This window comes from Schistocerca cancellata, chromosome 9 (assembly GCF_023864275.1).
Source record: "Schistocerca cancellata isolate TAMUIC-IGC-003103 chromosome 9, iqSchCanc2.1, whole genome shotgun sequence".
NCBI classification, from domain to species: Eukaryota; Metazoa; Arthropoda; class Insecta; order Orthoptera; family Acrididae; genus Schistocerca; species Schistocerca cancellata.
This window is the reverse complement of record NC_064634.1, coordinates 329,062,980-329,080,224: the sequence shown is the minus strand read 5'-3', so window position 1 is coordinate 329,080,224 and position 17,245 is coordinate 329,062,980. Positions and strand designations below refer to the sequence as shown.

At 39.6% G+C, this 17,245-nt stretch overlaps 1 protein-coding gene across 1 annotated transcript in view; it reads left to right on the top strand.

Moving 5' to 3' along the window:
• The window catches only part of LOC126100666 (cell cycle checkpoint control protein RAD9A), a 53,699-nt gene that overhangs the window by 28,445 nt on the left and 8,009 nt on the right, over positions 1-17,245 (top strand). The window contains exon 5 of the mRNA XM_049911286.1: positions 6,788-7,041. Within this exon, the coding sequence (XP_049767243.1) occupies positions 6,788-7,041 (254 nt within the window). The remainder of the gene's footprint in view (positions 1-6,787; positions 7,042-17,245) is intronic.

Sequence of the window (17,245 nt, the reverse complement as noted above, 5' to 3'; positions counted from 1 at the left end):
AATCAACTGAAGTATTTCTTCTGTTACCCATGGTTTCTTCGCAGCTACCTTCTTTGTACCTATGTTTTCCTTCCCAACTTCTGTGATGGCCCTTTTTAGAGATGTCCATTCCTCTTCAGCTGTACTGCCTACTGCGCTATTCCTTATTGCTGTATCTATAGCGTTAGAGAACTTCAAATGTATCTCGTCATTCCTTAGCACTTCCGTATCCCACTTCTTTGCGTATTGATTCTTCCTGACTAACGTCTTGAACTTCATCACTACTATATTGTGATCTGAGTCTATATCTGCTCCTGGGTACGCCTTACAATCCAGTACCTGATTTCGGAATCTCTGTCTGACCATGATGTAATCTAATTGAAATCTTCCCATATCTCCCGGCCTTTTCCATGTATACCTCCTCCTCTTGTGATTCTTGAACAGGGTATTCGCTATTACTAGCTGAAACTTTTTACAGAACTCAATTAGTCTTTCTCCTCTTTCATTCCTTGTCCCAAGCCCATATTCTCCGTAACCTTTTCTTCTACTCCTTCCCCTACAACTGCATTCCAGTCGCCCATGACTATTAGATTTTCGTCCCCCTTTACATACTGCATTACCCTTTCAATATCCTCATACACTTTCTCTATCTGTTCATCTTCAGCTTGCGACGTCAGCATGTATACCTGAACTATCGTTGTCAGTGTTGGTCTGCTGTCGATTCTGATTAGAACAACCCGGTCACTGAACTGTTCACAGTAACACACCCTCTGCCCTATCTTCCTATTCATAACGAATCCTACACCTGTTATACCATTTTCTTTTGCTGTTGATATTACCCTATACTCATCTGACCAGAAACCCTTGTCTTCTTTCCACTTCACTTCACTGACCCCTACTATATCTAGATTGAGCCTTTGCATTTCCCTTTTCAGATTTTCTAGTTTCCCTACCACGTTCAAGCTTCTGACATTCCACGCCCCGACTTGTAGAACGTTATCCTTTCGTAGATTATTCAATCTTTTTCTCATGGTAACCTCCCCATTGGCAGTCCCCTCCCGGAGGTCCGAATGGGGGACTATTCCGGAATCTTTTGCCAATGGAGAGATCATCATGACACTTCTTCAATTACAGGCCACATGTCCTGTGGATACACATTACGTGTCTTTAATGCAGTGGTTTCAATTGCCTTCTGCATCCTCATGTCGTTGATCATTACTGATTCTTCCGCCTTTAGGGGCAATTTCCCACCCCTAGGACAGGAGAGTGCCCTGAACCTCTATCCGCTCCTCCGCCCTCTTTGACAATGCTGTTGGCAGAATGAGGCTGACTTCTTATGCCGGAAGTCTTCAGCCGCCAATGCTGATTATTTATCAAAATTTAGGCAGTGGCGGGGATCGAACCCGGGACCGAAGACGTTTTGATTATGAATCAGAGACGCTACCCCTTGACCTTAGGACAATTAAAAACTGATTTTTTCCATCCAGTGTGGTACAATCTTCCTTGGTGGAACAGCTAACCTGATTAATAGTGCCATAGGTATTGAATGCCAAACTTGTGCAATCATGCACATTACCAGTACAGTGCGCAGCTCACACCATAACTGTCATATTGCAATTCATCTGTCTCTTGAAGATGAACCCATTTATGTTGTGATATTTAGAAAGCCATCTAGTGGTAAAATTTTTCATTGGATTTTTTTCATTTCCATAAACTTTCCCCATCTTTGATAATATCCTGTTCAAATCTGACATTTTTCTTATGGCATTTTGAAACTGGATCTTTAATTATAATCACCCTGTATGTCCATTTTGGAACATACATCTTGTGAAGATTGAATAGTCAGGCTTCTGTTCTTTTTTACTACTTTCAGAGCAAAATAATAGTTTGCCAAGTTTCTTGCAGTGTCAAACTTCAAGTTAACAATGACCATAGTGGGAAGTGTGTCCAGTTTTTAAACATGATGAATTGTTACCATCAAAGTTTATTAATATTACACCTTCCTGTTACAGCACTTCAATATGAGCATTTCTCATATACTTGAGATTACCATACAGTGACATGGCATAGTGTACATTGTTGACAGATAATGGTAACAGTGAAATTTCCAGGGGCAGGAAGAGATTGCAGTTTTGAGAGTTGTTGATGAAACTGAAAAGTAAACTATTGCTCATTGTCACTGTTTTAGTATGTAGCTAATGGTTTAGCTATAAATCTCCCAATCAGTACAGTCACAACATCAAAAGTAAATTTTTTTTTCTGTTCTGTTTGTGGACTCTCATTAGTTTTATCAGTTATGCTGAAAAATTCCTGCAGCCTTCAGTTCTGTCTGAACTTGGAGTGATGACTAATATGAGATATCTCAGAAAACTTCATTTGCAGCCATAAAAACTGGTAAATGTTGAATATGCATTCACAAACACCAAAAATTATCCCAGAAAAATTTGAAATGTCAATCTGGAAAAACTTGAAAATCTCATTGAAGGCTCTGGATGAAACAAAGTCACTAACTTGTGAAGCGGCTGAAAATATTCAAATTTTATTAATTACAGGAGAGATTGCTTTCTTGTATATGTTTTCAGCTGTGATTTATAATTTTTTTTAATTAATGCTGGAGCTGCATCTCAGTATTCACAAGTGGATAGTCTTAGCTGCTATGTGCTTTTTATTGGTCATTTATTCAACATCTATGTACCAAATAAGTTTACTATATTTTGCAGAGAGTTATATGCAACCATGTGCACACCTGGTTCAAGTCACCTCCAGACTATACAGGGCACGTGCTGAGCAGTGCAGACTACCTAGGCGAGCTTTCTTCATCTACAAACTATGGGGAAGAGTGTTGTACTGAGTACTGGGTACATAGTATTTAGGGAAGTGATTTGGCAGTGATTCATGGCCAAGGAAGCAGGTGCTGGGAATCATATGCTTCCCTACAGTCTATAATCTTATTTGTGTAGAGCCATGTATCAGCGAGAATGCCAGAAGCCACAGCAGATGGTGTCAGCTCTTCGGCCTTGGCCTTCCATTCACTTAGATGAGAGAAGTCGTCCTTCCTTGTCTCTGGATGCAATACACCAGCAAGAGGACTGTCTAACATGTGATGCTCTTGGGGGTAGTTTTCATGTGTAACATTTTAAATGATAGCTCTTTATGTTCAGACAAGACATCAGCAGTTAGTTTACCACCCATTTTCACAGACATAGAGATGATTGTGGAGTAAATTTTAAGATTTTTTGAAATGTCTCTCGTGCTCCATAATTTACTAGGGAGTATATCTTAGTGTATTAAGAGAATGTGGAACATATCTTTTTGAATACCTCGGGTGTAAACAGTGGTAAGAGACAGTCAATGAAAAACAGAGCTATTGCATATAAAACATGATGCGTGAATGCACTAATGGCAACTTTTGCGCGTAAATAGTGGTAACTGCCAGAAACATGGGTGCTGGCTGTACAAGGGCTATCCAGAAAATGACAGATTTTGAAATTAAACAATTAACAATATGGGAAAATCAAATTTTATTATATATGTTTTGAAGGTGCACTCTTAAACTATTTTTCTGCTCAATTGCCATTCAAACTGAGGCACTTATCATACTGTGGCACAAGTTTTTCAGTACCATCTCTGTAGAAATCTGCTGCCTGCAATCACAACCACTGGTTTATACCAGCATGCAGTTTGTCATCAGTATCAAAACACTGTGTTGCAAGACATGTCTTTATTCTGGGAAGAGATGGTAGTTGCTTGGCGCCAAATCTGGGCTGTGTGGTGGACAATTAAACACCTCTCATCCTGTGATCTCCTACGGGTAGGGGATCACAGGTATGACAGACTGTTTGTAGATGTGCATTGTGAAAAAAAAAAAAAAAAAAAAATGTACTAGTTTTCTCTGACATTTGTTTTGTATTGCCCATCTTAACTTTGTCATTGTTGGACAATACCTCTCTGAGGTAAATGTCATGCCTTATTCAAGGAAATAAATGAGAATCACTCCCTTGAGTTCCAAAACACAGTAACCATGATGTTTCTTGCTGTCATCATTTGCAAGCAGTTCCTTGTTTTCTTGGGAGAATTTGTGTGTCTGCATTCCATCAAATTAACTTTTTGTTCCACAACTGACATGCTTTGGTCGAGTCTCATTTCCAATTACCATATGATCAATAACTTTGTTACCATTTTTCTCATAATCTTTGAAGAAGATCAGCACTTCAGCCAGTGTGTGGTCTTTCACTAGGATTTTGGGAACCCACATGGCACAAAATTTGTTGTGACCAAACTTCTCCTCCACATTTTCATGCACCAATCTCTGTGAAATCTGGGGAAAATGTTGCAAAAGTCATGACATGATGTTTTTCATGAACTTTTTTGATGATTCTCATCACCAGTTCGTTATTCACAAGACTAGGCCTACCGCTGCAATCCTCACCATGAACATTGTTACAGCCATTTTTAAAATCGATGCACCATTTTCTCACCCAGCTTTCACTCGTTATTTCTTTTCTGTACGCATCACAAGGGTTGTGATAAATTTCAAGTGGTTTGCAGTTTTTTTGCCAACAAAAACCTAATCACAGGATGCACCTCACAAGTGGTGGGATTTTCTGTTGTAGTGCACATTTTAACATGTCACAGAATGCAAAGTAGCAGAGGAACAGACCATATGCTACCACCACTGGATGTATACTGAGTATAGGAACATTATAGCACCAACATGGCAGCTGTAGCCCTGCCCACTGCAGCTATAGACCAAAATGTCTGTCACTTTCTGGATAGCTCTTGTAGTAATGTGTGTGGTTTCGTGCTAGGAAAATGTATTTCAGGGTCGATTTGTACAAATCTGAGGAGGATAACTATGACTCAGATAAAGATCCTGAACATGTTCCTGAACACAAATGCACTTCAAAAGCCATTGGTATTCAGGTAAGGGTGAATAATCCTTTAAGCAAGTAAACCACATTAAGCTGTGTCCCTTAACATTGTTTAAATGAATTTATTTGACAGTGTTATGGCTGCAGTTATAAGGATCATCCTTAATGTCATAGATTACATTTTGAGGTTGTTATAAATCATTATTTCAAAACTTGGTAATGCAAATCTTAGAATCATAAAGTGAAACAATTTAGACCTTTGAAATTTGTATTTTGTAGAGGTTTCACAGTAATGTTTTGATAAGTGGCCCAGCAAGTAAACAGTGATAAGTCAATGGTAATTCTTGTTAAGTGCAGTCAGTTTGCAAGTGAACAATGTTAAGCACCCATTGAGATATTTTTAAGAATAAAATTTCGAATATATTTGTGATTTTAAAGCTATGTCATTACTCAAGAATTACTTGACAACAGTGACTTATCTGAACTAAAAAATCACAGTGGCTGTCGTTGATATATCTTATGTATGACATTTTATTGAAACTTTGCTGTGCAGTTTCTCAAAACAACCAACTTGTCCCTTACCTTGTTTGCAGCTAGGGTCTTCATTTGTGCATTTGCTCTGTTATGTGTTCAAGTTCTAATAATATTTTGGAAAGATGACCATGTTTACAATTTTAACAGTTTAAGTGAGGCAATGAAAAAGATTGAATGCAGTTATAACTGAATTACTATTTCATGCACTTTAAAATGTTATGTGCTTTAACCACATTCTTACCCCCCAACCCAACAATTGAAAGTTTAAAGGAACTGAAGGAGAAGAAGAAGAAGAACCACAACCACATTCTTCTCAGAATATTTGAGGCAAGCTTGCTAACAAGCTTGCCATTGAGTAGCTCCCTAAACCCTAAAAAGAGAGGAGAGGGCAGTGCGAATGAGAGGGTGAACATTTTAATGCAGACTTTAGACTATAGCACAGATTGAATTTCTGTCTTCTTGTATTAAGGTCATTCAAACTGAACATCTACAGACTTGTCACAGAACAGAAGGGAACATCACCATATCACATTGCCCTGTTTATTAATAACTGTAAGGGTGAGGTTATGAGATAGTATACATCTTGTAAAAAGTTTGGTGAGTTGCACCTGCCTGAATAGCTCAGTCAGTACGAGCATTGCACGTGATAGGCAAAATTTTGGGTTTGGGTCCCAGTCCAGACTAGAGTTTTAACCTGTTAGGAAGTTTCAAAACAGCACACACTCCATTAACGAGTAAAAGATTCATTTTGAAATAATAATTTGGATTTAAGGTTTATAATGTATAAAAAACAGCTACCAGCCACATGTATGGTTTAAAAAGGTTTATTACGTTCAGACCATAACCGGTTTCGGATTTTTCTTTACAAATCCATCTTCAGATGGCAGTTACAAGCATTCTAAGTTGGACCTTTTTGAACGCATGTAACATTCTCCATACCTGGCTAGGTAAGCTTAACGCTATTTTGTCGAAAGTCGACATGTTGAGAAACGTGGCTGTTGTATTAAGATTTATAATTTATAAAAAACAGCTACCAGCCACATGTATGGTTTAAAAAGGTTTATTATCTTCAGACCATGACCGGTTTCGGATTTTTCTTTACAAATCCATCTTCAGATGGCAGTTACAAGCATTCTAAGTTGGACCTTTAATTTGGATGACTTTTTTGCTACAACACTTCTGCCAGTCAGCTATACATACAGGATTGACTAACTGCAATTTTTTTCTCCCTTCAAACGTTCATAGTTGGATTTCATCAGAGAAGTGTTGCCATGTTAAATTTATATTAAAATGATGTTAATTAATTCAGAACTGAGTTTTGATATAAGTAATTGGATGCTTTCTGTTTAAAATTGTGTCTGTCAGAAGGTAATGTCTAACATTTCTTCATTTTTTTCCCTCAGGCCAGTTGTGTTTATGATAAGCAATAAACCAACATTTGAGGCTCATTTTGTTCTTGCAACTTTATCAACTGACAGTGACTCACAAAGCCAGACATCACAAAAATCGAAAAGTTCTGTGAAAGAAGACAAGAAACAAGACAATGCTGCTGCAAAAGCTAAAACAACACAACCCAGTAGCAATCAAAACAGCACTCAAGAAGTGCTGCTCAAGCAGAGTGCTGTGGTGGATCCTGTTGTGGCACCAATTGAAAATGGTATTGCATTTATTTTTTCTTACAACATTGTTTCAAATGGTTCAAATGGCTCTGAGCACTATGGGACTTAACATCTGAGGTCATCAGTCCCCTAAAACTTATAACTACTTAAACCTAACAAACCTAAGGACATCACACATATCCATGCCCAAGGCAGGATTTGAACCTGCGACTGTAGTGGTCGCGCGGTTCCAGACTGAAGCGCCTAAAACCGCTCGGCCACAACGGCCGGCACAACATTGTTTATTAGAAGTCAATCACAACCTTAAATTTCTTTGAGTGGTAAATGTAATTTATTGTAGCGGCAATAGGAAACAAAGAAGATACTAAGTCATTAAAAATGGTGTCACTGTGGTTGTCATGAAAGATCTAGTATAGAAAAATTGTTAGGAGATGAATAGGTTACTTATGAATGCAAAAATAAGGTTGGGAATCCATTGGGCTAATCTTTGCAATTGATGCGTGTTTTGTTTGTTTTGCTATTCAGTTGATTATAGATTTTTTTTTTGCATGTTTATCAAATATAACAAAAACATGGATATCTATAGATGTCACCTGCTACTTGCTGAATTAATATGTGTAGTACAAATGTTTAGGGTAGTGCGGGCTAGTCTTACATCAGTGCAGTGCATGTTGAAGAAAAATAATCGATTCAGGTGTGCGGCTGGTCCCAGCGGAGGTTCGAGTCCTCCCTCGGGAATGGGTGTGTGTGTTTGTCCTTAGGATAAGTTAGGTTAAGTAGTGTGTAAGCATAGTGACTGATGACCATAGCAGTTAAGTTCACACACATTTGAACATTTTAATCAATTCAGGGTTGCATTAAAAATAAAAATGAACATTAGTTTTTTGTAGTTATTTCTTTTGGTATCTGTTAATTGCTTTAAAAAGTATCTTTGTGGCATTCCGGTCTAAGATGCTGGAGTTGGTGGTCTTGTGTGCATCAGGCATGCTTGCTTGTGTGTGTGAATGGTGTGTCTGTCTCTCTTTTACTGATGAAGACTATGGCTGAAAGCTTTATGTAAGTCTCTTTTAATTGTGCCTGTTTGCAACTTGTGTGTGCTTTTTAAGGTATGTAGCAATCTGTCTTTTTCTACATTGTTGATATTCCTACCTGGAGTTTCCATTGTTTGATATGATTATGGCATAATTTCAGGCTTCAAGAAACATTTAGTTTATCTCTGCATGTGGTGAGAAATCCTATGAACGTTATGCTGTGGAGATGTACAATAGATGTTAAGCAATTAACTGAAAAGAAATTTAAAAATATTCTTATATTTATAATGGCTAATTAACTTTTACATGAATATTTGGAAACCCAGAAACTTGTGGGAGCAATACTGGCTGAGATATAGTCACTTGTTTGCCTCCATGCCTGACGTGGTGCAGAGTGAGTGTGAATTTATGGTGACTTTGAGTTGTTATGTCTTGGGCAATGTTTTGTTGAAAGAAATGAGATTTAACAATCTTGTGCAATTTTATGCATTCTCTTAAGAATAATAATGAAAGGAATGTTATGAGCCATATTCAGCCAAAAATTTGAGACAAAATCATCTGAAAAAATAGGTGCCAGAGAAAGTTTAGAATTTGGTTTTTTCTGTCTCATGGGCTAAAGGTATGGGGAACATGAAACTTGACATGTAGTTATCTTAGAACACAAGGGTTCTCAAATATAAAGTTTTGTTTATGTACCACTTTCCAGTAGTGAATGAATGAAGTGTAAAGTTGAAGATTGTGTAAAAAGATAAAAATGCAGTCTCTTTGAGCTCATTTTGCAAAAAAATTTGTTCTATAAAACTTTCAAAACTGGACTCATTAGGAAGAGCATACTTTTGACTGCCAAAAAAAGTGTATTTGATTATCCAATGTAAGCTAACAATGCTAGACATTTTGAATCAGAGTTGGGCACAAAAACTGTAGCATGAAAAAAAAATCTGAACTTCGGATTCGTATATCTCACAGAGTAAATGCATACTGATCATAAAGCTTTATATATAAAAGGTCGGTATCACCAGGTTGTAGAATACAAAATTTCATTCACCTACTATTTTCCAATAATCTACAAATTTGACAAAAATATGAGAAATTTTGTGAGAAAGAGCAAATAGGGTATATGCGACACTTCTTTTACAAATACTGTTTTCTATTAAAGCTTCAAAACTGGTCTCATTCACAACAACATGTTAAAAAAACCAGAGCAGTGGGTTTAATTTCCAACAGGGGCTAACGATGCTGCATACATTGAAACAAACTGACGAAAAATCACACTGTGAATAAAATTTTTATTTTGGCCTGTCATATCTCGTAGATTAAAGGTGTGGTAAACATGAAACTGTGGACACAAAAGCTTAGGTTTTCCAATGTAAAATATCATTCTCATACCACTTTCTAAATTTCTACAAAATCAGTTGAAACCTGATTTTCATAAAAATTGCTGAAATATATAACACTGAATTAGGATTTCCATAATTAATATGAAGCAATTTAATGCTGGAAAGAGTATGTTTTCAAGCATTCAGAAAATCATATTCAGTCGGCACTAACAGTACTTGACAATGACGGACAAATTTGGTGACATGTACCATGGAGACAGGTTGCGTTCAGCAATCTGTTGCCCATGTTTAATTGTGTGTGGTTTTGTTTTCAAATTGACAACTAATATCTCACTGTGTTGCATTGGACCACAGTGTCACTGCCAATTCAAGAACATGAATCCCATCACCATAGGGGCCATGCCCAGTAGCTGTACAGTACTAGCTACAGGTAGGTTTCTTTATCCAGGTTTCCAAGCTGGTACCGTATTTACTCGAATCTAAGCCGCACCTGAAAAATGAGACTCGAAATAAAGGAAAAAAAAAAATTCCCGAATCTAAGCCGCACCTGAAATTTGAGACTCGAAATTCAAGGGTAGAGAAAAGTTTTAAGCCGCACCTCCAAATCGAAACAAAGTTGGTCCATTGTAATATGAGACACAATTTAGGTCGAATGAATGACGATACAGCTACAGTAGTTGAGTTCGAGTCGTAAGCTTAGCAGTTAAGCTTTACCACGTAGCCATTGCTATGCGTCAGGCGCTCCGTCCATATTTATACGGGTACCCTTCCTTTTTCACGTGCTTCGTCTGGTTTGAGTCGATTGCTTATTTTGCTTTGATCTGATAAGTGTCGTTTTCTTTGTTATAGGTGTTTGCGTCACTCTAAGCTGAAAATGCATTACTGCATTGTGTCATGCATTGTTTGTCGCATTCTGATAGTGCGTGTTTACGGCCTGTCGCGGCTCGTGGCATGGCTTGCTTTTGTGCGCGCTACCGCCGCGTACAATTAAAAAAAAAGAGGAATCGTCTCATTAGCGAAACAATGGCAAGAGACTGCTATTTGTTGTTACTTACACTGCTGCTTTCTTTGATAATGATCAACAAGAATCAAATAATAGATGCGTATGATAGAACATGTTCTGAACGAGAGTTAGGCGAAAATTTTTCTCCGTTTGAAAATCTTTGCGGCCGCTTCTTTATTACATCAAATTCTGCACAGAAATTAGTCATCTTAGATTTAAAAATCTAGTCACTTGCCGTGCTTCATTTCTGACTATCACTATTAGGCATAAGAATAATACGAATATAAACATGACACGATACGTATATTCTTCCGCGTTTGCTGTTGTCTCACTCTAGTTTCGTAGTTTATTAGGCAGATAGGATTTAAATGAGATAGCAGCAAACACGAAAGAATACATGGCAAAATGTTTATATTCGTATTATTCTTATGGTGAAGAAAATACTGTATGTGATTCAAATTTCATCAGGTTCCTATTAGCAACCATCTCTTCTCACAGATAGGAAAAAATTCAGAACATAGAGTTGGCCATATTGACAAACATCCCAAACAGTCTTGCCACTCAGATTTTCGTAGTACACTGAAATTGTGCTACATTCGAAGATGAACAATACGGAATTTGTATTTACTTCGTTGGATTATGTATGAAAATGCAGTGGTTGAAACTCGCGGCAGAGAAAAAAAGCTCGTCTTCCACTTTTTTTTTTAATTTATTTACTGACGCAGAGGTTTTGGCACCAATATTTATCTTTGTGCCCTCAAAGCATGCCTGCGTAGCACTACATATATTCGACGGCAGAAGTTAGTTGTGGCAGCACGTACCAACATTTTTCATAACTTCCGCTTCCTTTGCACTCGATTCTAAGCCGCAGATGGTTTTTTGGATTACGAAAACCGGAAAAAAAGTGCGGCTTAGATTCGAGTAAATACGGTAATCCGGTTTCCTAATTTAGATTTCAAAGCCTTGTTGTAGTACCTGTCTGCTTACAAAGCCATTTGCTAAGTACTTATTTCCGATTCTCAAATATATGGGCATATGTCATATAGGCAGTGATCAAAAAATAATGTCAATTTTGATTTTAAACTTCTCAACATTGCAACATTATTGACATATTAACAGAACAAAATGGCACACTAATAAAATACATGCCTCCTCGAGGCCAAGCTCATTCATTTTATTGACCTAAAAGCTAGGATGCATTTTGCATACCAATACGACACCTCATTTCGAAGCTTCCCATTTCTTTAATATCAACATCTGGCCGAGAGTATGTTTCCAGAAATTGAACTGCAGAAAGTGGCTCAAAAAGTTTTAAAAATGTAAGTTTTAAAGAAAACAGTATTTGTAAAGCAAGCGTTGAATATACCCTATTTGTAGTTTACTGGAAAATAATAGGTGAATGAAGTTCAGGCTACCATCCTACCGTATATAAAGTTTTATGTTTAGCATGTGTTTACTCTACGAGATATAAGAATATGAAGTTTACAGTTTTTCATGCCATGGTTTTTGCACCCAATTTTGATTCAAATTGTCTAGCATTGTTAGCCCGTGTTTGGCAATCAAGTATGCATTTTTTGCTGGTTAAAACAATTATCTTTCTAATGAGCCAAAAGTTTTATAGAACATAGTTTTTTTTTGCAAAATCAGGTCAAAGATACAGCATTTTTTATCTTTTTACAAAATCTTTCTCTTTGCATTTCATTAATTGGAAAGTGGCACGTAAACAAAACTTTGTAGTTGAGAATCTTGTGTTGTTAGATTAGAACATACCAAGTTTCACGTTCATCGTACATTTAGCCTCTGAGATATAAGAAGGCAAACTTCTCCTTTGTTACTTTATTATAAATTAGCTGTCAGGGCTGAACCAGAAGCTTTAGGATATTCTTCAGATGTCTACAGTCTGTAAAGAAAATTCTATTGTAGACTCATCAATGTGTGGTAAAATGTGGAAGGATGACATTTCTTTTGTCAAATTTTTCTTCCATTTTCCAGTACCAAATCCCTTCTCTTTCTATCTTCTTGGTTGTATCGCTAAAAGTCTGAATCATTGTCAGCAGTATTTCTGAATCAGAAAGAGAAACAGGTTAGGTGGACGGCGGAAAGACACTCTTGGTGGAGTGGGGAGGATTTCATGAAGGATGGATCTCATTTCAGGGCAGGATTTGATGAAGTCGTATCCTTGCTTCAAGTACCTGTCCTTTTTTCCCCCTAAGGGAAGTCATTCCGCTCCCGGGATTGGAATGACTCCTTACCCTCTCCCTTAAAACCCAAATCCTTTTTGTCTTTCCCTCTCCTTCCCTCTTTCCAGACGAGGCAACTGTTGGTTGCGAAAGCTAGAATTTTGTGTGTATGTTTGTGTTTGTTTGTGTGTCTATCGACCTGCCATATATATATATATATATATATATATATATATATATATATATATATATATATATATATATATATATATATATATATAAATAAAGATGATGTGACTTACCAAATGAAAGTGCTGGCAGGTCGACAGACACACATACGAACACAAACATACACACAAAATTCAAGCTTTCGCAACAAACTATTGCCTCATCAGGAAAGAGGGAAGGAGAGGGAAAGACGAAAGGATGTGGGTTTTAAGGGAGAGGGTAAGGAGTCATTCCAGTCCCGGGAGCGGAAAGACTTACCTTAGGGGCAAAAAAGGACGGGTATACACTCGCGCACACACACACATATCCATCCACACATATACAGACACAAGCAGACATATTTAAAGACAAAGAGTTTGGGCAGAGATGTCAGTCGAGGCAGAAGTGCAGAGGCAAAGATGTTGTTGAATTACAGGTGAGGTATGAGTGGCGGCAACTTGAAATTAGCGGAGATTGAGGCCTGGTGGATAACGGGAAGAGAGGGTATATTGAAGAGCAAGTTCCCATCTCCGGAGTTCAGATAGGTTGGTGTTAGTAGGAAGTATCCAGATAACCCGGACGGTGTAACACTGCGCCAAGATGTGCTGGTCGTCCACCAAGGCATGTTTAGCCACAGGGTGATCCTCATTACCAACAAACACTGTCTGCGTGTGTCCATTCATGCGAATGGACAGTTTGTTGCTGGTCATTCCCACATAGAATGCATCACAGTGTAGGCAGGTCAGTTGGTAGATCACGTGGGTGCTTTCACACGTGGCTCTGCCTTTGATTGTGTACACCTTCCGGGTTACAGGACTGGAGTAGGTGGTGGTGGGAGGGTGCATGGGACAGGTTTTACACCGGGGGCGGTTACAAGGGTAGGAGCCAGAGGGTAGGGAAGGTGGTTTGGGGATTTCCTAGGGATGAACTAAGGGTTACGAAGGTTAGGTGGATGGCGGAAAGACACTCTTGGTGGAGTGGGGAGGATTTCATGAAGGATGGATCTCATTTCAGGGCAGGATTTGAGGAAGTCGTATCCCTGCTGGAGAGCCACATTCAGAGTCTGATCCAGTCCTGGAAAGTATCCTGTCACAAGTGGGGCACATTTGCGGTTCTTCTGTGGGAGGTTCTGGGTTTGAGAGGATGAGGAAGTGGCTCTGGTTATTTGCTTCTGTACCAGGTCGGGAGGGTAGTTGCGGGATGCAAAAGCTGTTGTCAGGTTGTTGGTGTAATGCTTCAGGGATTCCGGACTGGAGCAGATTCGTTTGCCACGAAGACCTAGGCTGTAGGGAAGGGACCGTTTGATGTGGAATGGGTGGCAGCTGTTGTAATGGAGGTACTGTTGCTTGTTGGTGGGTTTGATGTGGACAGACGTGTGAAGCTGGCCATTGGACAGGTGAAGGTCAACATCAAGGAAAGTGGCATGGGATTTGGAGTAGGACCAGGTGAATCTGATGGAACCAAAGGAGTTGAGGTTGGAGAGGAAATTCTGGAGTTCTTCTTCACTGTGAGTCCAGATCATGAAGATGTCATCAATAAATCTGTACCAAACTTTGGGTTGGCAGGCCTGGGTAACCAAGAAGGCTTCCTCTAAGCGACCCATGAATAGGTTGGCGTACGAGGGGGCCATCCTGGTACCCATGGCTGTTCCCTTTAATTGTTGGTATGTCTGGTTTTCAAAAGTGAAGAAGTTGTGGGTCAGGATGAAGCTGGCTAAGGTAATGAGGAAAGAGGTTTTAGGTAGGGTGGCAGGTGATCGGCGTGAAAGGAAGTGCTCCATCACAGCGAGGCCCTGGACGTGCGGGATATTTGTGTATAAGGAAGTGGCATCAATCGTTACAAGGATGGTTTCTGATGGTAACGAATTGGGTAAGGATTCCAGGCGTTCGAGAAAGTGGTTGGTGTCTTTGATGAAGGATGGGAGACTGCATGTAATGGGTTGAAGGTGTTGATCCACGTAGGCAGAGATATGTTCTGTGGGGGCTTGGTAACCAGCTACAATGGGGCGGCCGGGATGATTGGGTTTGTGAATTTTAGGAAGAAGGTAGAAGGTAGGGGTGCGGGGTGTCGGTGGGGTCAGGAGGTTGATGGAGTCAGGTGAAAGGTTTTGTAGGGGGCCTAAGGTTCTGAGGATTCCTTGAAGCTCTGCCTGGACATCAGGAATGGGATTACCTTGGCAAACTTTGTATGTGGTGTTGTCTGAAAGCTGACGTAGTCCCTCAGCCACATACTCCCGACGATCAAGTACCACGGTTGTGGAACCCTTGTCCGCCGGAAGAATGACGACGGACCGGTCAGCCTACAGATCACGGATAGCCTGGGCTTCAGCAGTGGTGATGTTGGGAGTAGGATTAAGGTTTTTTAAGGACTGAGAGGAAAGGCTGGAAGTCAGAAATTCCTGGAAGGTTTGGAGAGGGTGATTTTGAGGAAGAGGAGGTGGGTCCCGCTGTGACGGAGGACGGAACTGTTCCAGGCAGGGTTCAATTTGGATAGTGTCTTGGGGAGTTGGATCATTAGGGGTAGGATTAGGATCATTTTTCTTCGTGGCAAAGTGATACTTCCAGCAGAGAGTACGAGTGTAGGACAGTAAATCTTTGACGAGGGCTGTTTGGTTGAATTTGGGAGTGGGGCTGAAGGTGAGGCCTTTGGATAGGACAGAGGTTTCGGATTGGGAGAGAGGTTTGGAGGAAAGGTTAACTACTGAATTAGGGTGTTGTGGTGCCAGATTGTGTTGATTGGAATTTTGAGGTTTTGGAGGGAGTGGAGCTGGAAGTGGGAGATTGAGTAGATGGGAGAGACTGGGTTTGTGTGCAATGAGAGGTGGTTGAGGTTTGCTGGAAAGGTTGTGAAGGGTGAGTGAGTTGCCTTTCCGGAGGTGGGAAACCAGGAGATTGGATAGTTTTTTGAGGTGAAGGGTGGCATGCTGTTCTAATTGGCAGTTGGCCTGTAGGAGGATGCTCTGAATAGCCGGTGTGGATGTGGGAGAGGAAAGATTGAGGACTTTTATTAAGGATAGGAGTTGACGGGTGTGTTCATTGGCTGAGTTGATGTGTAGGTGAAGGATTAGGTGGGTGAGGGCAATGGATTGTTCAGTTTGGAACTGGTATAGGGACTGATGGAAAGAAGGGTTGCAGCCAGAGATGGGAACTTTAAGTGTGAGGCCTTTGGGGGTTATGCCAAATGTCAGACAAGCCTGAGAAAATAAAATATGTGAGCATAATCTGGCTAGGGTGAAGGCATGTTTGCGGAGGGAATGTAAATAAAACTTAATGGGGTCGTTGTGGGGGTGTTGTGAGGGTGACATGGTATTAGAAGGTGGAAAGTGTATATATATATACACACACACGTTTCAGTCTTAACCTGCAAAGAATTTTATTTCATGCATTCACAGATGGCTACTTTTGAATGTTGGCTCTTCTTGCTCCATCCCCACATATATCATTTGATGTGAAATATCTAGTTTTAAAATATGTTATGCATGGACTACATGTAACTGCAGACTTACAATACACTATGCACAGGATGCAAGCCTACAGACGAATGCAGTCTGTACACACCTGCATCTTAATGCATACTTTATTTTATGGTGAGATAGTTCATATTGTTGTTGTTGTTGTGGTCTTCAGTCCTGAGACTGGTTTGATGCAGCTCTCCATGCTACTCTATCCTGTGCAAGCTTCTTCATCTCCCAGTACCTACTGCAACCTACATCCTTCTGAATCTGCTTAGTGTATTCATCTCTTGGTCTCCCCCTACGACTTTTACCCTCCACGCTGCCCTCCAATACTAAATTGGTGATCCCTTGATGCCTCAGAACATGTCCTACCAACCGATCCCTTCTTCTGGTCAAGTTGTGCCACAAACTTCTCTTCTCCCCAATCCTATTCAATACTTCCTCATTAGTTATGTGATCTACCCATCTAATCTTCAGCATTCTTCTGTAGCACCACATTTCGAAAGCTTCTATTCTCTTCTTGTCCAAACTATTTACCGTCCATGTTTCACTTCCATACAAGGCTACGCTCCATACAAATACTTTCAGAAATGACTTCCTGACACTTAAATCTATACTCGATGTTAACAAATTTATCTTCTTCAGAAACGCTTTCCTTGCCATTGCCAGTCTACATTTTATATCCTCTCTACTTCGACCATCATCAGTTATTTTGCTCCCCAAATAGCAAAACTCCTTTACTACTTTAAGTGTCTCATTTCCTAATCTAATACCCTCAACATCACCCGACTTAATTCGACTACATTCCATTATTCTCGTTTTGTTTTTGTTGATGTTCATCTTATATCCTCCCTTCAAGACACCATCCATTCCGTTCAACTGCTCTTCCAAGTCCTTTGCTGTCTCTGACAGAATTACAATGTCATCGGCGAACCTCAAAGTTTTTATTTCTTCTCCATGGATTTTAATACCTACCCCGAATTTTTCTTTTGTTTCCTTTACTGCTTGCTCAATATACAGATTGAATAAC